This window comes from Cibotium barometz, chromosome 12 (assembly GCF_041138505.1).
Source record: "Cibotium barometz isolate CiBa-2024 chromosome 12, ASM4113850v1, whole genome shotgun sequence".
NCBI classification, from domain to species: Eukaryota; Viridiplantae; Streptophyta; class Polypodiopsida; order Cyatheales; family Cibotiaceae; genus Cibotium; species Cibotium barometz.
The window spans coordinates 35,849,441-35,871,970 of record NC_141057.1 but is presented as its reverse complement, the minus strand read 5'-3'; the positions used below and the strand labels follow the sequence as shown (position 1 = coordinate 35,871,970).

Here is a 22,530-nt window from a genome sequence, read left to right as displayed (position 1 = left end):
AGCTCATAGTACCCGACAATATATTCACTTATAAAAATCAAGATGGAATCTCCGTTGAAGATCAGCAAGATCAACCAACAGATCCATATAAAAGAGCCATGGACTCATCCGTTGAGGACCAGCAAGGTCAATCAACCAGATCCATGCCCGGTTTCAGAAAACAACTCTTATTCCTTGATTCAATATCTTCCACGACGCACGTGTGGGTATCTTCGGCGACCCAGAGCCCGAGCACCGTATGGTCAGCACCCTCTAGGATCCTTCGCAGGTCACCTAGCGCTTCACTCATAGGCCGCTTCCTTGGTCCCTCATCCACCGTACCGGAAGCTCACCATTGAAACCGAGGCTGGTCAAGACCTCGGCCGACCTTGCTACGCGAGAAGTCCTCCATTGACTCTCCGTCCCAGCAGTTGCAACTTTATCAGTTAGGTCTCCACTACCTTAATCACAAGACGGTCAAAATGCTTCCCCAACATTCTTGACATAAAACAGTCATTTACAAACAGGTCACAATTACAGTTTCTATAATGAACTCTCGTCTTTTCACATTCATATGTGTACTCATTCTCATCCACATTACTTATTCCACATTCCATTCAGATGTGTACTCATTCTCATCCAATCACATCATTTTCCATCTCATCACCTCAGATTCATTCACATCACATGTCATTTATTCACATCCCAATTCGCATGTCATCACATCTCATCTATTCACTCATATCGACGTCACATCATTTCACATACACATTCACATTCATTATTCTACATACACATCCACATTCGTACATCCACATCATACATCCACTTCCACATCCGCATTCATACATACACATCCATACATCCACATCCACATTCATACATCCACATCCACATCCACATCCATACATCTATTTTCACATCCATACATCCATTTTCACATCCTCATCCACATCCATACATCTATTTTCACATCCATATCCACATCCACATTCATACATCCACATCCACATCCCCATTCACATTCATACATCCACATCCACATTCACATTCATACATCCATATCCACATCTACATTTATATATCCACGCATCCATTTCCACACCCACATTCATACATTCATCCATCTACATCAACCCACATCATGCACACATCAAACCACATCATTCCTTCACATCTAATTCACATGCCGTCATTCATTCACATCCCTTATCATTCATTCATATCACGATTCACATTCCCTCCCATCTTATACCATTCATTCACATCCTAATTCACAGGACATCACATCCATTCATCCATTTTCATGTATCTGATTCATATCACTTCTATCCATTCATTTACATCTATCTGATTCCTATCACATCTTATCACATCTATTTATAGAATGTAAGAGAATTCTAATTTTTTGATATAAAGATTCTTTATGCATCTAATTAGGCATAAAGACAGCTTTAGTAGGAATAACACTTTTATAAAAATCCTTTTATGCATCTATTTAGGCATAAATTCAATTTTAAGAAAAATAACACTTTCAAATTAAAAAATAAACTTTTATGCATTCTACTATACATAAATTCCATTTTAATGAGAACAACACTTCAAAATAAAAATAAATCTTTTATGCATTTTACTATGCATAAATTCAATTTAAATGAGAATGACACTTTTGAATTAAAAATCAATCTTTTATGCATCTTCCTATGCATAAAATCAAAATTGATGAAAATAACTCTTTTGAACTAAAAATAGATTTCTTTATGCATCATTCTATGTATAAAATCAAAATTGATGAAAATAACTCTTTTTGAGATAAAAATAGATTTCTTTATGCATCTTTCTATGCATAAAATCAAAATTGATGAAAATAACTCTTTTGAAATAAAAATAGATTTCTTTATGCATCTTTCTATGCATAAAATCAAAATTGATGAGAATAACACTTTTGCATTAAAATAAATTCTTTACGTATCTTTCCATGCATAAATCCAATTTAGTAGGAATTTCACTTTTAGAATAAAATAATTTCTCTTATACATCTAATTTATGCATAAAATCCATTTATGATAAAAATCACGCTTTTAATATAAAAAAATATCTTTTATGCATACAAATCATTTGTGATGAAAATCGCTCTTTTAATATTTAAAAAAATATCTTTTATGCATATATTTATGCATACAAATCATTTGTGATGAAAATCACTCTTTCAATATAAAAAATTTATCTTTTATGCATACAAATCATTTGTGATGAAAATCACTCTTTTAACATAAAAGAATTTCTTTTATGCATCCATTTATGTATAAAAATCATTTATGATGAAAGTAACACTTTTATAATAAAAATAAATTTCTTTTTTGCATCCTTTTATGTATAAAAATCAATATGATAAAAGTAACACTTTTATAATAAAAAATATTCTTTTATGCATACTTTTATGCATAAAAATCAATAATGATAAACGTAACACTTTTATGAAAAAATTATTCTTTTATGCATTATTTTATGCATAAAGTCAATATGATGAAAGTAACTCTTTTAAAATAAAAAAATATACTTTTATGCATTATTTTATGCATAAAAATCCATAATGAAGAAAGTAACACTTTCATAATAAAAAAATTATCAATATGTATCTTTCTATACATAGAATTTAATTCTATTGAAATTCATTCTTTTATAAAAATTAATCAATATGCATCTTTCTATGCATGAATGAAAATGACACTTTTAGAATACTCTAACGATAGGGATTACTCTTTTTGATTAATAAAAGATGAAATTTATTTCACAAATTTTTAAAAAATTTTGCCATAAGCTCCTTTGTATGGCTGACCATTTTTTAATTTTTAACTCTCTAAAATTAATTAGAAGTTCACCAAGAGTATTTAAATCATTCTAATGTAAACATTTTCTACTTATTTAAGAGAAACATTATGAAAAACTTGATTTTATCCATTAATCAATCATCTAGGATAAAGAATGGTTGGATTTACTAAAGAAGAGAGGGGAATGCCTTTTTTTCAATGAGGCATAACATCTTTTCATTTTAGAGAAGACAAAAATCATAAAAAACCATAAAATGAATAGAAAAAGAGAGAATTTCTAACTTACAAAGGAATTTGAGAGCTTTCCTTTGGCTTGATGGTTTGAGGGATCTACTCTTGTCTTGAAACAAGAGTGGCCACCAGTCTTTAGAAGAGGGAAGGTCAAAAACTAATGAATTATGAGTAAATTCACAGTTTTTGGCTCTTTGGAGAAGCAGGGTAATAGTGCAAAAAACACTATTAAGCTTCAACAAAGGGGGAGGCTTCTATTTGTAGGAAAAAGTGAGCTCCTAACCAAGCAAACTGATTCTAGAATTTTCTGGATCAATTTGGTCAATTTTTGACCATTTTTAGGTCAGTTTAGCTCACTTTTTGGATCTAGTTGAAACAAGAGAGAGGAGAGATAAAAATATCTCATTATTTGGGAGTTTAAAACTCTCCCACACATGTGAAATAGGCGCCTCCTTCATGAGGGGAATTCCCCCATACTGAGGTGTCAAAAATGCATCATTTCTTCTAAATATCTCTCTTTTTTAACTATTAACCTTGTCCTTAGTCAACTCTTCATCTTATGTGAGTATTTACTCATTTTTGGGGGATTTTTCTTTTATTCTTCCATTTATCTCCTCTCTACATTTGGATAAATCTTATTGGTCCATAGGAGCCTTAATTTAAATTTTTTCAAAAATCCGGACCCCTTAGATAAGGCCTCTTGAACAGATTATACTTAATTTCTAATGCACCTTCTGAAAATCTTTTTGAACTTCTGTTTCAGGGGAACTTATTTTAATAAGATGAGAAATTTTTCTATCCAAAAATATTCAAAATCTGAATAATCTCTCTCTAGAATATTTTCTCTCTCTAGACCAAAAACAGGCAGAAACAAGATCTTTTATATTTCTGAAGAGGGGAGTGATTACGGGAGAAGATACTGGACATCCTGAGAGGCTGGGGAGGAATCTTACATATTCATTCATCCAAAATAAATTGCATGGATGTTTCTTACAAATGTATTAACCCCAAGAGAATCAAATAAGGAAAATTATTATTTTTGCTCTTGTGCAATGTAAAGATGATTGTCCTAGTACCTACGCATGCCTTGAAAATTTCTTGATGGAAGTTTTTAAGTTTAATACTTTTGGAAGTTCCGAATAATTATTCATAGCTTATAGATTTTCGTCTCGAGAAGTTAAAATTATGTGATACTTCTAGTGTTTGAAGTTTATCTTATGAGATGATTTAAATGTTGCAATTTATTTCTTTGAATCAATCAATGATTTTGGAAGTTTATTCTTTGCATTTTTTTGGGATTTTTTCTCTAATATGAAAACTGAAATTTATATAGCCTAAGTTATTTAGGATTTTCCGTGTGGTCCCTTTCATATTTATTCTTTTTTTATTTATTCTATTAATCCGAAAGAAACACTTTAGGGCATAAATTACATTAGACGCACCATCACACGAACGTGAGAGCGTTGGGATTTGAACCCCGAGTGGGACGGAATACTTGAAGTCTTGACCCAGAGCCAATTTTTAATGCTATTTTGAGAAAGCGTGCAACTTGATTTAGATGTGCTTTTTGTAACAGAAAAACCAGGGACTATGCACTTGGACTTTTCACACGTGCTAGGAATATTCCTTCCTTACAATGGCAAGGCCGGAAGAGCCACGCGCGGCGCAAATGCTGGGGACGGACAAATCACTGTTTACACGTACGAGAGCGCGCTGCCAGCAGACCCGGACAAACTGTTCTTTTTTCCCCTTTCTTTTTTTGGCTCTCTCTCTTTTTGTTCCTAATCAATTCTTGTTTGCGTCAGTTGAATCCCGAGGGTCCAGAATTCCTCATTTTTTTCCCCCTCCTTTTGCTATTTTTTACTTTTTTTCTTCCTCTTTTCTCCCAACCCCAAAAAAGAGAAGGACCAATAATTATTAGTATTATTCAAACCATGTGGCATGGTCCATCACCCCTAATTTGACACTTCCAAGCATGTACCCAAGCTAAATGGTAAAATACTCAAGATGCCTTTATCAATGGAATAGTCCAACTTAGATATTCTTAGTGACATGGACGAGCAATTCAGAAGGCTTGATTAAGGTAAGAAAGGTCGCACAAAATGGCACACTAGGGACCCAAATTTAGCTCTGAAGAAAGTGAATTTCTATTTCACATGTTTTTTAGAACATACATACAGTATGATGAGAAGGCAAGTCCAATACATTGAAATCTAATAAACAAGCCATCTTTTTAGAACATACATACAGTATCACGACATCATACTTCTAGGATGAATATTTAATAATCGTATGGCAAGTCCAATACATTGAAAGCTAATAAACAAGCCATCTTTTGTAAATGTTAAAACTATAAGTAGACTACCTACATGAGATGATACACTTTCTTCAAGGGGTTCGTCTCCTGGAGAAATCAAGGAGATTTGATTCCTTTTTGCTTAAGGTTTTGGACCTCTCTGTCAAGTCTTTGATCAAGAAAAAATCAATAATGACTATGTAGCTATGAAAGATGTGCAAACCTCTACTTAGTTAGAGATGCAAACCTCTACTTAGTTAGAGATATATAGTTAAATACTAGGAGATGAGAGGATTCTAATATTTTGTATAACAAACAATGTAAAGCTAGAAACAAATGTAGAGGATGAGAATATACTATAAATTCCCTCAACCCTAGGCTTATAGCAAAACCAAAGATATGATGACCAGATGACACCTCGTTCTAGCATTGAGATAACTGGTTGCCTCTAGACATCAATGCATGGATGGCAGTGCATGTAAGAGACCTTAAGACATGGTAGAAATGGCCCCTACATAAGGCCACAAATTGGACATCATTATCACATGATCTAGAGGAGATCATGTAAAGGGAAGGTGGATGGGATGAGGGGTCTACTAGGAGAGGAGGGCCTAGGGGTGTGTGTGTGTGTGTGTGTGTGTGAGAGAGAGAGAGAGAGAGAGAGAGAGAGAAGTGGTGTGTGTGAAATGCAAGCAAGAGAGGAGGAAGAGGTAATCATCAACAAGGAGGTAATCATCAAGGAAAAGTCTGTATTATCTAGTAGTGTAGTTTATTTCTAATAATGAAGAAAACAACTTTAAAGTTCACATCCTATCAAAGACTATAGTAATAAATAGTAAGATGATTTCATCACATCGTTACCACGGTGGTATGCATATATAAGTGGGCATGTTAATGACGAAAAGGCAACATAATTTTGTCTGAATAAAGGTCTCGTTTATGAGTTACATTTATGCTTGGGATATTATGATGTTCTTCTAGTGTCCTTTATAATGCTTTCAACCTTTTATGTAGGGGTCCACAATGCAATTCATTCTCTTTGATTTTTATAGCATTTACATTGAATGAGAAGCATCATCATTAGTTCAAGCTACCTCATTCTACTGAAGAGTTATTTGGGTTTAGACAAATGCTTAATAGTAAGGTTTGACTGATCTCAAAAAGTAAGCTTAATTCTTAAAAAAAAAAGCATTTTACACATGAATGAGAAGCATCATCATTAGTCCAAGCCACCTCATTCTACTAAGGAGTTATTTGGGTTTTCTTTGTAGAGAAACCAGTGGACCACTTTATACTTTTTACTTGCTGAGAGAATCTATTTTCTCTAATCAATATATGAATTCCATATTTGTGCTTGATAATGACCCCCTGTTTATTATGTGGACTTTTTCCTTTCACCTCCACATGTTGCACACATAAAATAGCACTACTATAAAAATTCAAACTTGGTGTTGTCACTCCTTGGTGTTTACAAACACGACAAGGCGATGATCTACATTATGTGTCTAGGAGACATACATGTGAAACTATGGATAGTACTTGTATAATGCCAACATATGGGTATTTGTATTGAGCATGCTCTAATGGAGGGTAATTATCAAACTAACATAGACAAGAAGATGTGATGTGGTGTGGTGGTGATCTCTAGCCACTAAAAGGGCAATCAAGCCCAATTGGTCACTTGGTGCTAAATAGCCTGCCGCAACTATCATGGTTCCTTTAAAAGCATGGCAACTAGGGAGGTGCATACATTGCTATACCCACCTCATATCTATAACACATGCGATTTGTTACAAGGATAGTTGGCTACCAAGAATGCTCGCACTTCCATGTATCTGTAATCAACTCCCATGGAAAAAAGTTAATGTAAATAAATCATTACCCATACTGTTGTATTAAGAATGCTTCAATTGAGGACAACCATCAGGCCAATCATAGTATGACAAGAGTTTGTGCTATCAATGATGAAAAGTTCATGAATAGTAGTTGGGGGGTCAAGGGTGTGAAGATTGGTTCTTCATAAATGATGAAACTTCATGTGAATAGTAGGTCAAGTTGGGGGTTGATGAGCTCTTCATATAGGCAAGCAAATGGGTTCATTACGGAACAGAGGGAGTGAGCAAATGGGTTCTTTACATTAAAGATGGAACAAAGGGAGGCAACTTTGATATAAGAGACACCTTGATAAAAGAGACAACTTTGATATAAGAGACACCTTGATAAAAGAGAGCACTTTGGTAATTGGATATACCTTTTTTTTAAATGAAAGGGAACACTTCGAGGATGGGGGAGCATACCTTAGCATATGGGGGAGCATACCTTAGGATAGAAGTCAATGCTAAATAAAAAAATTAGTCCAAAGTAGAAGGTTGGATTAGGTGGCCTTCCAATCTAATGCACAGCATGAGGATACAGAGACCAGACTTACAATCTCTTGGCATATACACATGTGTCAAGGCTCTTGTCAGTGTGTAATGCAATTTCCACTTCTTCAAACCCTTCAGTGCCCAACTGCCCACATCTCTCACCTCCCCACAACGCCCAGTCAGCTGCATATGCCTTGATCTGCAGCACCCCACCTTGCTTAATTCCTTCATTATAGATGCTTATGCTTGGCATCAAAGCCCTTAATTGCCTCCTCAATCACTTGCCCAGTCGCAGCCAAGCCCTCACATTATTCCAATCCTCAGTCAGCGCCAGCTAGACTGCTTCAAGAGTTCTTCAAGCACAGGTGTGCTGAAAAACCGTAATTATCCACCTAATCCACAGTACCCATCTAGCTGCTTTGCTTAATCTCGCCAAGCAAGTTGCTTAATGACAGAAAAATCTCACATAATCCACAAGATTACCCGCCTAATTGCCTTGCAGTACCCACATTATGTGACGGGTTATTTAAGAAAAGGCAAATATACTCTCTCTTATTTCAATTTGCTGAGCGGATCACGCAGAATGGGCTAGTGCGGGCGTAGTTTTGCCTTTTTGTAGAAAAGCCAAGATGAATATACCAGCAGGAGAGAGCAGTGGTCGCACCGTAGACCTCAACGCCATCGCCTCTGGATCGAATGGAGCTCGTGTAAGCCAACAAATCATAATTTAGAAGCTCAAAATTTGGTTAATCTTATGTCTGTATCGCGCCACTTAACTACAGTCTGTTTCATTTTGCTAAAATGAGGGTCAGTAGACTTCCATTTTCAGCTGATTTCACCCTGCGGCACCTCCTGCTCAAGAGAATAATGCTGACGTGCTTCCTTATTATTTTGTCTTGGGTTGAATTTTTGTGGGTTTTTAAGGCATCGATTCTTATTTTTTGGTATTTTTTTAAAGAATGATTACGAAACAAGTTATCGATTTATAGTTTAGAATAAAGAATCGCTGCAGCTGATGTTCGATTTACGCTGATTTTGCCTGTCGCTTAATTATTATTTTTGGAAATTATTTTGGCCTGTTGGAAACTGTTGTTTCTTTTCTTAAAAAAGTTTCAACTGATTTTACCTGCAGCTTCAAAAGGACAATGCTGCTTTTTTTCTTGTAAAATTTGCAAATCATTTGATAGGCTGCAAATATATATATATATATATATATAGATTTCATTATAAAGAGTGAGAGATGCTTTTTTGAAACAATAATTTTGACAATTTGTTCAATTACAAAGATTATGTAGAATTGTACCTTATTAAAACAAAATGTTGCTGATTGTGAGTGTAGATTACAAATACAGACAGGGCATGCCATCTTACATTGACCATCAATGCTGTCAAAAATCTGAAGAGAAGGAATCTTAAATCACAATATGACAAGAGTTTGTGCCATACATGATGGAATTTCATGAATAGTAGCTGGGGGGGTGAGGGGTGTGCAAATTGGTTCTTCATAAACAATGAAACTTTCATCAATACAATAAGTGTAGTTGGGGGTTGAGCTCTTCATATAGGTGAGCAAATTGGTTCTTTACATTGTAGATGGAACAAAGGGGGAGCGAGCAAATGTGTTCTTTTTATATTAAAGATGCAACAGAGGGAGGCAACTTTGATATAATAAGAGACGGTGCGTTGATAAAATAGATCACTTTGATAATTTGGCACACCTTAGGATAGAAGTCCAAGTAGTTTAGTGATAGAACGATTGGGTCCCATTATGCGGGCCCGAGTGACCTATGAGCTACGAGACGATGGAGTAATCCACCTGGCCACTAACCAAAAAGACCAAAAAAAAACTATTCCCCAAGTATATATGCACATGTGCTCGGTGTAGTAATCGCCGTTCCCATCTAGCTACTTTGCTTAATTTCGCCAAGCAAGTGTGCTTAATGACAGAAAAATCTCACCTAATCCACAAGATAACCTGCCAGCTAATTGCTTCGCAGTACCCAGATTATGTGACAGACGGTGACGGGTTATTGAACAATAGGCTAGTGCGGGCGTAGTTTTGCCTTTCTTGTAGAAAAGCCAAGATGAATATACCAGCAGGAGGGAGCAGTGGTCGCACCGTAGACCTCAACGCCATCGCCTCTGGATCGAATGGAGCTCGTGTAAGCCAACGAATCATAATTTAGAAGCTCAAAATTTGGTTAATCTTATGTCTGTATCGCGCCACTTAACTACAATCTGTATCATTTTACTAATCAGCGTCAGTAGACTTCCATTTTCACCTTGCAGCACCTGCCGCTCAGAGAATAAATAATGCTGATGTGCTTCCTTGTTATTCTGTTTGGGTTGAATTTTTGTGTGTTTTTTAAGGCATCGATCTTTCCAATAATGTTCTCTAATTATTTTTGGTATTTTTAAGAATGATTACAAAACAAGTTATCGATTTATAGTTTAGAATAAAGAATAATTGTAGCTGATGTTTAGCTTCATATCGAGCTAAGTAATTTAAGCAGATTTTGCAGCTGATGTTTAGATTTATATCAATTACCTTTAAGCTAGAGTAACTTATGCTGAGCTTAAATGCCGCTTAATTATTAATTTTGCAAATTTTTTCTTTTCTTAAAAAAATTTCAACTGATGCTTCAAAAGGACAATGCTGTTTTTTCCCCCTTAAAATATGATGGGCTGCATATATATAATATTTTGTTAGATTTCATTATAAAAAGCGAGTTTTTTTTGAAAAATAATTTTAACATTTTTTCAATTACAAAGATTATAAATAGTTGTACCTTATTAAAACAAAATGTTGCTGTTTGTGGGTGTAGGTTACAAATATAGACAGGGCATGCCGTCTTACAGTGACCATCAACGAAGTCAAAAACTTGAAGAGAAGGAATTTCAGCCCAAATTTGAAGGACCCAGTTTTCAAAGTCACAGTGGAGGGAAAGTCTAGGAAATCTTCACAAGTATTTTTCTAACCTTTAATCTCATATTTATTGTTGATGAATTAAGAGGTTAAAACAATGTTTTATGCAAAAACCTTTCCACATGGCCTGTGGATGGCCAGCCCAAGGCGCACAGGGCAGCCAGGAGTGCGGGCAGATCTGGGAACAGTGGCGGCAAAGATGGCAGCCAACTTGGGGGGGGGGGGCTGAGGTGACATGCAAAAGCCCAGCTTTGATTGCGGGCAGCCTGCGGGTAGGGACGAAGGTTCAGCCTAGGCTCGGCCAGGTCAAGTTGACCTACAGCCAGTGGGTAGCCCAAGAGTGTGGCCAGGGCGGGCAGGTCAAAGTACCCTGCAGGCAGGCTAGGGCAAGGCATGATGGACAACCCAGATGGGCGCAGCCAGATCGGGATTCCCCTCTTTCTATGGCGCTGGTAGGCAGCCAAGAAAGCAGGTTGAGTTGCTTTCTTAGGCAGCTAGTTTTTTTTTTGGAAAAAAAAAAAAGCGAAGTTAAGAACTTACCTGGCCATTAAGAAGAAGAAAAAAAAGCAAGGGTTTTTCCCTGAGCAGTCCAGCAGCCAGTGGGTTCCCACGAACCCTTTTTTTTCCTCTCGAACTTCTTCTCTTCTTTTTCTGGCAAGAAGTTCGGACTGTTCTTCACAGATTTGGGAGTAAATTTTGACTCTCATCTCGAGGTGAAACAGGAAAAGCTTGTGTACGGAATAAAAGGTGTACTTGCACGACTCGATGCACATGCTTTGTCGTATCCCTGATTTGAACCTGCATGTTAAGAGGTATGTGTTTGTACCAGACACATGCTATATATGGAACGATAGTAGAAGGATAGTACTGTATCTTGTTTTGCTCGTATACGAAGTTGTTCTTGGTACACACAGGAGTTTCTACTCCAAGAATTTTGTGGACATACACACAAGAGTTAGTCATGGGCTTGTACCATGCAAGACATAGACCTAATACCCTACAGATTTTGGAATGACCATTGTTTTCATTGTTGGGCTTTGATAGGCAAGACTTATCTACATATGTAGGATTGAGGAATAGTTGACCACACATTGCCATTGTAACTACACGGATATTTGATAGAGGGTATCTAGATTAAATTTACGTGTTGGGATTCATTGTCAGATTGCATGACAAGATGGTTATGCGACAATACCCAATATGTACCTTTTCAGCCTTACAGTCCTTAAGGTTTTGATGGTCCTCTAGTTTTATGTCCATAGCAGGAGTGTGTACAGATAGATATTCACGCTATTCCAAGCATACCCGCCTATTCTTATGCCAAGACTGTTGAATCATGGTTATTCAAGAATTTGCACTATGCGCATAAGTTTTTGGAAGCAACTTTTGGTTTCCAAGATTTTTCGGGTTTAGCCAGATGCTTTGATTGGGATGCTGGTCAAGGTTGTTCTTCTTTGTATACACATATGTTGTCTAATCCCTGGACTGAATTAAGATCACTAGTCTCATTTGGAGTTCTTTCTTTCGAGAACTTATTTCAGTTTGTGTGAGAACCTTGCCTCTCTGCGCATCGAACTCTGGCGTGCTAGCAGCGGAAGTAGCAACCTCACGCGCAAAGCGGTAGAGCTTCCCACTGGGTGCCTTGCCCACGAATGTCCGGACAAGGGACTAGTCCGGCGGCTCTTCCAAAAAAACCGAACCCGGGAAAAACTTTCCTCGCCCAGAAAGCATAGGCGATTCTTCCAAGAAAATCTTTTGACGAAAATTTATCTACCGGGTTGCAACGTAAACTCTCCTTAAATTAAACAATAAACCAAATGCTTCCTCTAGCATTCTGGCGTAAGACAGTCCTTTACAAAAAAACAAAGTTTCTATGTAAGTAGGATTTTTCCATTAAGTTTGTTTTCATCTCATGAAAAGCTATTTCACGAGAAAACATCTCTAGTATTGGTTTCACAAGACCTTTCATTCAAAACCCAGACTTCCTCAATGAAAATCATGAATCTCGTATCTCGGGTGATCCATCCATCAAATACAAATCAAAACGAATTTCTAACTTATTTCTAGACGATTTTAGGTCTTAGGGGAACTTCTCTAAATCAGGCAGGTATCCCGTCTTCGTACTGAAGAAATGGGAATGGTCACAAGTCTTTGGCTTAATTTACGATTCAAGAGATGGGAAGGCATCTTACTGTCCCACTTTTTTCAAGTGGTCATGGTCTAGCACCAAAATGCTTGAATTTATTCTTAGATTTATTTCCTATAGGTATTTCTCCATTTATCTCATAAAATAATTGTGAATTCTAATCGCATGGATAAACATCCAATAATATGAAAATTCATTCTACTTTGGATATAAAAAAACTATAAATAATTCTACTCATGAATAATGGAATTTAAACATGGATATTTCTTTTCTAAATTATCCTTCAATAAATATGCATGCATCATTTCATTAAAATAATTTGCATGAAAATATTCTTAACATTCTCTTTTCCATATAAACCTAGGCATCAATATGCCATAAATATATACATGGAAATATGATGAAACATTCTCTTTTGATGCTAAAATTAATTATGCATATTCATATATAAACATGTGATAAACTTCCTCTTTTTGATATAAAAATATTCATGTATAGATATACCATGAATATACACATGAAAATATGTTCACACAACTACTTTTGATATCTAAAAATGTCTAGTCATATGCATACCTTGAATATTTATACATAAGAATATATTCACATGTCCTCTTTTGCCATCTAGATAATTATGCATACACATGCATGAATATAATTATGAAAATATAACAAAAATTTCTCTTTTGACATCTAAACATTTATGCATACACATACTATGAATGTATACACAAAAATATAATGAAAATCCTTCTTTTAGCATTTAGAATATTTATGCATAAACATAAATGCGTCTAAACATCATTATAAACCTTAAAAATAAAGTAATAAGCAAGAGGGTTAACATCTTCACTAAATAATCTTCTTCTTTATTTAGAAAGCATGATTTAAGAGATAACCATGAGAAGAGAAGAAGGAGATTCATCCTTCATGGATGCATAACCAAAAAGAAAGATTATCTTCATTCTAAACATGAGTATTAATCATAAATCATGACCATAGGCATAAAAGACTAGCATATAAACCAACTCCACATGGTTTAAGAGAAGAACCATGGATTAGAGAGCTTTCAAAACATACAGAAGAGAAAAGAAGAACTCCTAATGCTTAAGAAAGAGATTAAACATCTACTTAATCCATAAACAAGACTTCAAGAAGAGAATCATGCATCTTCATGCTTTCAAAGCATGTAGAGGAGAAGAAGATAGTATAAGCATCATTGTTTAGGCTTACCCTTGATATGAGCTTGATTCTTTATCTTGCAAAGGAGATGTGTAGCCCTCAAGGAAGAGGCTTGGCCACCAAGAGAAGAGGGTAATCTTCAAGAGAAGAAGAGGTTTAGTGAAGCACCAAAGCTTCACAATGGAGGGGCAAGGAAGAGGGATGAAGGAAATAGATTAAAATGAACTTAACACCAACATGAGAATACACTAGAATGAAAATACAAAGGAATGGGGTTGTATTTATAGGTGAGGGAGGCCACCAACCAAGCCCAACTAGGATCTAGAGGCTTTCAGCTTCAGTTTGGGTTAAATTGGACAAGATTTAGACTAGTTATGCACACTTTTTGATCTAGTTTGGAAGAGGAGAGATGAGAGATGAAATATCCCATGCTTTTGGAGTATTTTTGAATAAAAAAATGGGGGTTTGATAGGACTTCTAGGTGCCTTCTTGAAGCATGCTTTCCACTCTCTTTGAGGTGTCAAAAGGTCTCCAAAAAGTCTCCTTTACATATCAGAAACTCATGATTATGAAATCTCCACCTCATGTGAGCCTTTCTTTACTATTTTCTTGTGGATAATTCCAAATTTTTCATTTTTCTTTTAATTCTATTTTCCAACCTTATTGGATAAGGATATCACATTTTTAAATTTAAAATAATTTAATAAGGGTTAGAACTTTGAACTAGGGGTCTCCTTGGTCCACCCACCGTCTAGATCTAATGCAACTTAGAAATTTCAGACTAAAATTCTGTTTCAGGAGATCACTTCCTATTGGCTGGAAGAAAATACTTATCCAAAAATATTTCAAATTTTTATTTCCTCTCTAGAATATTTTTTCTCTCTAGGCCAAAATTAAGAAAAAACAATGCATTTTTGCATTCTGAAAAGGGAATGATCACTGGGGACTGAAAGGATAACTTACACATCTGTAGGAGCTGGAGGGCACACGGTCAACAATTGGCATTTATTGTTTTTGATAGATCACGACAGATCCACAAACTGGTGTTTTGTAGTAATCGTAGCACGGGTATGGGGTGTATCATGGTGGTATGGGACGCCATGATCCATTGCATGTTTCGGAGCTACGTCAGATTGTCAAGGCTTTATTCAGACTCTGCATCTACAAACACAAGGCTATCTCAATATTTTTGAGGGATAGATACTTTACTTTTGATACAGACAATTATGATAGATGCTAGCTTGAGTCATATCCAGGTCTGTTGGAACAGTTGTTCCTTTCATTTCCAAGACTTTCCGATGTCTGTTTGGAAAGTTAGACTTCCGAGGTGACGAAGTACAGATTGAAAGATTGGTTCTTGTCTTGTTTGGGAAGAGACTACTGTTGTGTTCCACTTGGTTCAGGCTTCAATAGTAGGTTCTGGGGTTTCCTAGTTTTGTGGTTTTTTCCTAACTAGATTTATAGAGGACATTAAGATGAAAGCATGGTAGTCAAATGAAAGATACTTTTGGTTTCGGGATAACTCTTTGGGACAGTGGTTGCTTACCTCTGGTACTAGTAGCATTGTCAGCTTCGAGTTATCCAATGATCCATTTGCTCCGGATTAGCCTTTTGTGACTAGGAATTGACGCTCATGTCATGTTACTTGAGTAGATTTGGTTTGGCCTAGTGTCTTGAGACCATGGAGAGGACAAATTTGAACTACCCCTCCTGCAGAGTCCATCCATGCCATTGAAGAAACCTCATTGACATTCTCTGTGGCTGATGGGAGTGCCTCCAGGGCAGCACCACAGCTATGCAAGAACAGGATAGCATTCTTGGACATCTGGAGCTGTGGACCCCACTTGTCCTAGATGGTCAGCTCCATCCGAGACAGTGTGTCATTGCTTATGGTAGTGCAGAGGAGCACAGAGGATCTGGGTGTCTATAGCCTGGCTCTTGGGCAGATTGAGGATTAATCCTTCTATGTGCATGTGCATATGCAGGCTTGTAGCACTGGATGGAATCTCCTAGTGCTACAAGCTTGCATACGCACATGCACACACGTGTGGGTAAGGTCTTGTTTCTAATCAACAGTTTGCATCTTGACTCATGTGCAGATAAAAGGGAAGACAGATGAACACGGTGTTTTGATCATCAATCAAAGCTTTACATTCGATGTGAAAGATGTTAAGGTTGAGACACTTTGTCTGTTAACACTCAACTCTTGTAAAAACTAACTCAAAATAAAAATGCCAGTTCACTCTGTTGTGTTCCACTTGGCTGTGCAGAGCTCAGTATTGTCAGTGCAAGTGTATGGAAAAGGCTTGTTTGGAACGGAGTCACTTGGACAATGCAAACATATTGCAATTGCCAATTTGTTACAAGAACCCCAAGGTGAGGAGTCAGCAGCCTTTGACTTGTGGAAAAAATCACTTTGCAACCAGTGGGCACCTCTAGAATAGCACTTCATAGGCCCCATCATCTAACTCCTATGACTCTCAATCTCATTCCACGAAGCTACAGCATCTCCCCTGGTGCTACAAAGTCCTGTTATTTTGGCTTTACCTTATTTTTCTCAAAAGATGTAATGATGTAACGTGATTTACTTATTAATATATATATCTCCCCAACCCCCCAACTCCCCCCGCCCCCCCTCCTCCCAACCAAGAAAAAGAAAGAATAGGGCACCACACTGAGATCTAGTAGATTCTTAATTGGTTTTCTTTTTGTCCCAGAGGAGCCGGCTGATCTGAAATCAGAGTGGTATGAACTGTATTCAAAAGATGGAAGAAAGGTGTTTCCAGGAAAGGTATATACTTTCTATGCAATTCATGCATTTTTGATAGAGATCTGCTGGTGTTAATTCATGCACAATGGTGCCCACTGATGTGTGACCAAACTCATAATCTAGCTTTGTTCTGTGTGCCAGGTCTTGATGCAGATTGCAGCAGGAGTAGCAAAGCCAGAGCAAAAGCTACATGTGTTTGTTGGTACTTGGAATGTTGGCAATGCTCCGCCGGTATGCTACTCCCTCTGGATAACAACTCTGGTTCATGCGTTTTTATTTTCAAGCAAATAGAAGCTGAGTGAAGTCATGAGAGAGACCATAACACATCCACCTATGTACCCATGTACTTCTTAAATGGTTCAGGGTACTTGCTCCACAACTGAATAAGTTGTCAAATTGAGCCAATGTTAAGCTCTAAATAGGAGAAGTTGCATGATTTATCTCTGCGTCCAATGGGAGGCCTTTTTCTCTTTAATGAGCTGGTCCTAATAAAAAGCATCATTTCAAAGGGATGTAGAGCTTGTAGCATGCACTTGCTTGTTTTTTAGCCTGCCTTTGCATGGTGGTACCAAGAGTGAAACCTTGCTTTTTGCTTCTTAGAGAAAAGGAAAAGCATCTAGTTTTATGAAAGACATGTCACTGTGAAGACAAGACAATGAAGATGGAATTGCACAGGGGCAGGCCTAGTGAGAAACTTTCTTTGGAGCAATTTTCTTTAGTTGTTTTTCTTTTTAGGAAAATTTTCCATTGTTGTATTGGTAAAAGAACGGAGGATCAGTTTTACGGCTTCATTTTTTGGTTTGTGCAGGGGGATAATCTGTCTTCATGGCTTTCCACCACCACTTCACCATATGATATTGTGGCTATTGGAGCTCAGGCAGACTCCTCAAAACCGTATAAATATCTCAAATTTCACTGCTGTTAGCTTCAGAATGTTGGATTTGGTTCCATGAGGATGCCACTTGAAAAGATTCTGTTTTTTTTGGTATTGAAGGAATGCGAATATCAGGCTCGTGCACCACATACTGACTGCTCAAAAGACTGGATGGCTACCCTCAAGTAAGGGACGATCCCTCGTGGCTCTCTGCTACGGGTAGTTGATTATATGCAAAGCTGTGCAGTAGCAGTTGGTTTTGAAAGAAATGTCTGTCTTTTATCAATGTATTCGATTGTCTTTTGTGACATGATCATGCTTATGTTTGAAATTTCTGTAGATCTGTCCTTGGCTCTCATTACAAACTTGTTCATGGACTTTCAAGGGGTCAGATGCGATTGGCTGTGTTTGTTCACATTGATGTGGAGGCAAGGACTCTTGATTAATCCTTTTCTTTGTCGCTTAGACAATTAGTTCAGCTATGTATGTATGTATGCATCAATGTGTACATTACATGTATGTATATATGTATGTATGTGTTAAATATGAATGTATATACATATGTGTGTTTACATACATAGATAGTACATGTGCTACACACATAGCTGCACACACAAATTCTGCTTCAGCACCTCATTGAATCTGGGAATACTGCAGAAAGCAATATCTGAAGTCCATAGTGGGAGTGAAGCAACAGGAGTTGGACATGTGATCCCAAACAAGGGTGGAATTTGTATTGCTCTCAAGGTTTGGATTGCATTTTCCAGCCTGCACGGGAAAATGCATCTTAAACTCATTCCTCCCCCCCCCCCCCCCCCCCCCCCAGCCCCGGCAGCCCCCCGTCCCCAAAATCACCACCCCAATATTGTGGAATTATTAAGCTCAGATCCAAGCCCCAAGATCTTTCACAATCACCATTTTCTTGCCCTTTTCTTTTCTTTTCTAACTGCGAAATATTGTTTGAAACGTTGGTGCAGTTTTGGGATACAGCTTTGTGCTTTGTAAATTGCCATTTTGCTGCTCATGTTGGGCAATGTGAGGTCAGAAATGGAAATTACAGAGGTACTTTTTCAAAGCATAAGGTTGATCCTTGACGTTGCTTTTGTAGCATTGCATTTCTGTCTTTGGATGCAGGCCTGGAATTCCTTCTTTACCTTTACAACATGCCTTCTTGTGTGACCCCCTCTTTTCACTGTCTAACACATTCCCTATCACGGGAGAGGCCATGGGTAGCAAAGAAATTCCTGTTACAGCTGAATCCTGAATGCCTTCTGTGCACGATATTGAAACTTTGCACACTGCTCAAAAGAGTCCTGCAACTCAGCCCTAACGGTGCATAATGCATCTGAGATCCACTAGGCATGAGGGTGTTTCGCTAGTTCCCTTTGCAAAGCACACAAGGTAAGAGAAAGTCTTTGCCTAGAGTCAACCACAAGCTCTCCAAACATCCATCACCTGCCACGATATCTCTGCATCTGAGTAAAGAGACTCTCGTATGTGTACTCAGGGAGGAGAGTTCTGGCTCCCCAGATCTCTGATGCACAAAACTACAGGGCAATGGTCTGACTTTGAAGTGCCTGGGGCAATCAAGTGCCCAAGTTAATGAAGTACATACTCCACGTTTAGTTCCATCTGCAGGAGACCAAAAAAGTGTGCCTAGATAAAAGCTTGCCAGATCTAGTGCACTGGCCGGCATCAAGCTTATGCTCATGCACAAGCAAAATATCCATGGGACCATCCATAATTGCAGGGTGAAGCTGGTTCCTGATGAGCTGGTCCCGGGGTGAGGAAAGACACCACCAAGGCCCTGCGCATTCCATGAGACAACTCTCATGGTAAAGAGGCAAAAAACATGACGCCAGATCTAGTTTGGCACCTCTCATAGATTTGCACTGCCCCTTTAAGGGGCAGAAAGTTATCGGGTGTGATGGCAATCGAGGAGCATAAGACATCATCGTCAACATGAACATCATCACCAAGGTGCTGCAAGGCATGTACATCTCACTCATCTGCCTGCACACTCTGCTGTACATCACCATGCATTACATCCTCATGCAATAAATCAATATTTAACGCATCCTATTGCGAAGGTGATGCAACATACGCATGTCATCAGATGCGAATCTTTATGTTTCTGAGTAGGGCAGATACATGATCATAGTCCTTAAAGTAAAAGATCTCATTTTGATGGGGAATCACGATGAGAAGATCTTGCAGACAAAGCCGTTGACGAGTTCAGAGTTTGAAATAATAGACCTTGGGCTTTACAACTTTTGTTTGGGAATAGAGGTTTGGTAGGAGACGGATTGTATCTTCCTTTCTGAACAGAAGTGCGTAGGAGAAATACTGAAGGCATTTGGTATGGCCGAGTGCAAGTTAGTTGGAACCCTATGGAGGTTGATGTTAAATTGTCTAGAGAAGATACTTCTCTATTTGTGGATGTGAAGGAGTACATGAAGCTTGTGGGGAGTTTGATTTGCTTGTGCACTACACTTTGGAAGATATCCTTTGAGACTGCAGGAGTATGCTCTTTTCTTTGCATGGGCGAGATATTGGGCTATATGGACAATATGGTTGGATCGTAATTATGTGTTTGCACAACCTCGGATCGACAAGTATGTATACTTCCGTTGATCGTTGCATCAGTCATTGCATGACAGCTTTGAGTTGCAACAGATTGATCAGTAGAACTATGAAGTGTTTTTCCACCGTTTTTAGATGTACTTTAATGAGAGCCTCTTGCTTTGAGGGTTCTCAAGTATAAATAGATTTGACAGTGGTTTCACCAAAAAATGTGTGTGAATATAATTTTTTGAAGCATGGGGTTTTTTTAGCGATGGACGAAACCTTTCGAAAAAGAACCCTCCGAAACCTCCGAAACCTCGAAATGTTTCTTGTGACTATGCATCTGCAATACACTGCAATACGACCTCACTTATACCTCGTGCAACACCTTAACTAGATATTGTGACTCGGATTGGGCAGGAGATTGTGATAGCAGAAAATCAGTTTTTGGTTATTGTTTTTCACTTGGGTCTGGAGTTACCTCATGGAGTAGTAAGAAATAGCCTATAGTGGCCCTTTCTTCTATAGAGGCTGAGTATAGGTAGCTTGCTTTGCTTCATGTGAAGCTCTCTAGTTGAGGAAAATTTTGGGAGACATGAAGCTATGCAAGAGAAGCTAATAGATTTGTTGTGTGTGGTAGACATGTGCCTAGTGTGCAAGTGAATAATAGAGAAGAGGCCAATGAGGTGATAGCTCAAATGGTAAAGGTGCTTGTCTAGGACCAGGAAGTTGTGGGTTCAAACCTACGGGCCATAGATAACAATAGCTAAGGAAGGATCTTGGGCATAAGGCCAGTTGAAAAAGAAGAAGAGAAGAGATAGATAGATAGACTACACATACAACACACTATCTAAACTAATGTATAACTATGTACAAGAAAATGAGATACAAGAGTACTCAATTCCAAGTATAAAAATGATACTGAAAATGTAGATATCTGATCTTCAGCCCTAATGCTGCTGTTAGATCCCAATGCTCAATCCAAATCCTTGCTCCAGATTTATTTCCAGCACCTCCAATCAGCCCTTAAGTGATTTCTCTTGACTGTGTACTCCAGAAACCATGAGATGAGATGGTAAATGAGGAACCGAATCCCTCTTTAAATAGCAAAACCATTCCAGTTCCCTTTTTGAGCTACAAAATAATGTCCAAAAACACTCCAAATGCTTGCCTGAAGGGTTTCCCATCCATTGGTCCCTTGATTGGGTATTTTTGGGCACCTAAACCTGGCCCAAACCTGGCTTTCCAAACACAACCCACAAAAATCGACCACCACTTACTTGCAAGGGTGTCACATGTTGTGCGACAATCAAAGTTGCATGGCAATTGCAAAGAACCAGTGTTCCATGCTTGCACAAGCACTCTGAGATACAGTGTCACTTTATGCCCGAGCTGATCATGGACAGAGAGGTCCGGCTAGTCTATTGTCCCCAACAATGGAGAATTGTGCGGATATGTTCACAAAGGCTCTTAAGAGCTGATCATGGATGGAGAGGTCGAGCTCGACAATGGAGAATTGTGTTCACAAAGACTCTTGGGAGAGATCTGTTGGTGAGGCATCTTCATCAACTCAACGTTGGATCAAAGCGGTAGCTCACCTATGGGTGGGCATTGAAGGGGGTTTGTTGGAAATGAAATTTGAATGCTTCATCCTTGTCATTGTTACTATGTGGGTATTGGGTCGCTCTATTTTGTAAGGGCCACTATATGAAGAGAAGCCATTTTGTGTTGAGCATGCTCAGACCCCAATTTAGACACTCAAGTTGGCATGTGTGGACTGATAGACCACAGATAAGAGATCTGTCCTCGAGTTGTAGGGCCCACAAATCGGCGCCCAGATGACCTTGGATGGGCATGGAAGCTGCAACAAGACCTATGGTTTCTCGTTTAGTCTAATATTATCCGAGTTGAGTGATGTGGTCAGTTCAGTCCATCAGGACCAGTCATAGGGTGGCCAACATGGGCCAGCTGACCTATGATATGACCAACCCTAGGTGCAATATATAGACATGTTTGGCAACCTCCTTTGTCATCTTGAGATCATCACTTGAGGTCTATCTTCACTGCGTTGTGCACCCTTGCAAGTGAGTGACATTCTCTGTCTCAGAGTCTACCTTGATCCCCATCAAAGCTTCTTGCCAGAGTGCACGGGTGCGAGACGCCATCTGTTTGTAATTCAGTTTCCAGTAGTTATTCAGTATTGTTTTCCATCTCTCGTGCTGTAAGTTCTTTGTCTTGTGCAAGATTCTGCTGTTTGTGTGAATGCACAAGTCATATTTTCTTATAGGGTTTTCTGAAGATCAATTATTGTCAGATGTCATTCAAGTTAGTATAAGGCCAAGTGCTGTTCAAAACCCCCTTCAA

The 22,530-nt window shown here is 38.1% G+C and overlaps 1 protein-coding gene across 5 annotated transcripts in view; it reads left to right on the top strand.

Moving 5' to 3' along the window:
- Positions 1 to 7,611: 7,611 nt before the first annotated feature.
- The window catches only part of LOC147633358 (uncharacterized), a 29,839-nt gene continuing 14,920 nt past the window's right edge, over positions 7,612 to 22,530 (top strand). For 3 of the 5 annotated variants that reach the window (XM_086806424.1, XM_086806422.1, XM_086806426.1), the window contains exons 1-11: positions 9,594 to 9,865; positions 10,529 to 10,669; positions 16,057 to 16,131; positions 16,228 to 16,333; positions 16,675 to 16,748; positions 16,869 to 16,958; positions 17,536 to 17,604; positions 17,722 to 17,786; positions 17,942 to 18,029; positions 18,259 to 18,348; positions 18,579 to 18,663. In XM_086806424.1, the coding sequence (XP_086662550.1) occupies positions 9,788 to 9,865; positions 10,529 to 10,669; positions 16,057 to 16,131; positions 16,228 to 16,333; positions 16,675 to 16,748; positions 16,869 to 16,958; positions 17,536 to 17,604; positions 17,722 to 17,786; positions 17,942 to 18,029; positions 18,259 to 18,348; positions 18,579 to 18,663 (961 nt within the window). In that variant the 5' untranslated portion in view covers positions 9,594 to 9,787. Of the gene's footprint in view, positions 8,411 to 9,593; positions 9,866 to 10,528; positions 10,670 to 16,056; positions 16,132 to 16,227; positions 16,334 to 16,674; positions 16,749 to 16,868; positions 16,959 to 17,535; positions 17,605 to 17,721; positions 17,787 to 17,941; positions 18,030 to 18,258; positions 18,349 to 18,578; positions 18,664 to 22,530 lie in introns of those variants that run through there. The other 2 variants (XM_086806425.1, XM_086806423.1) reach the window with 1 other exon arrangement.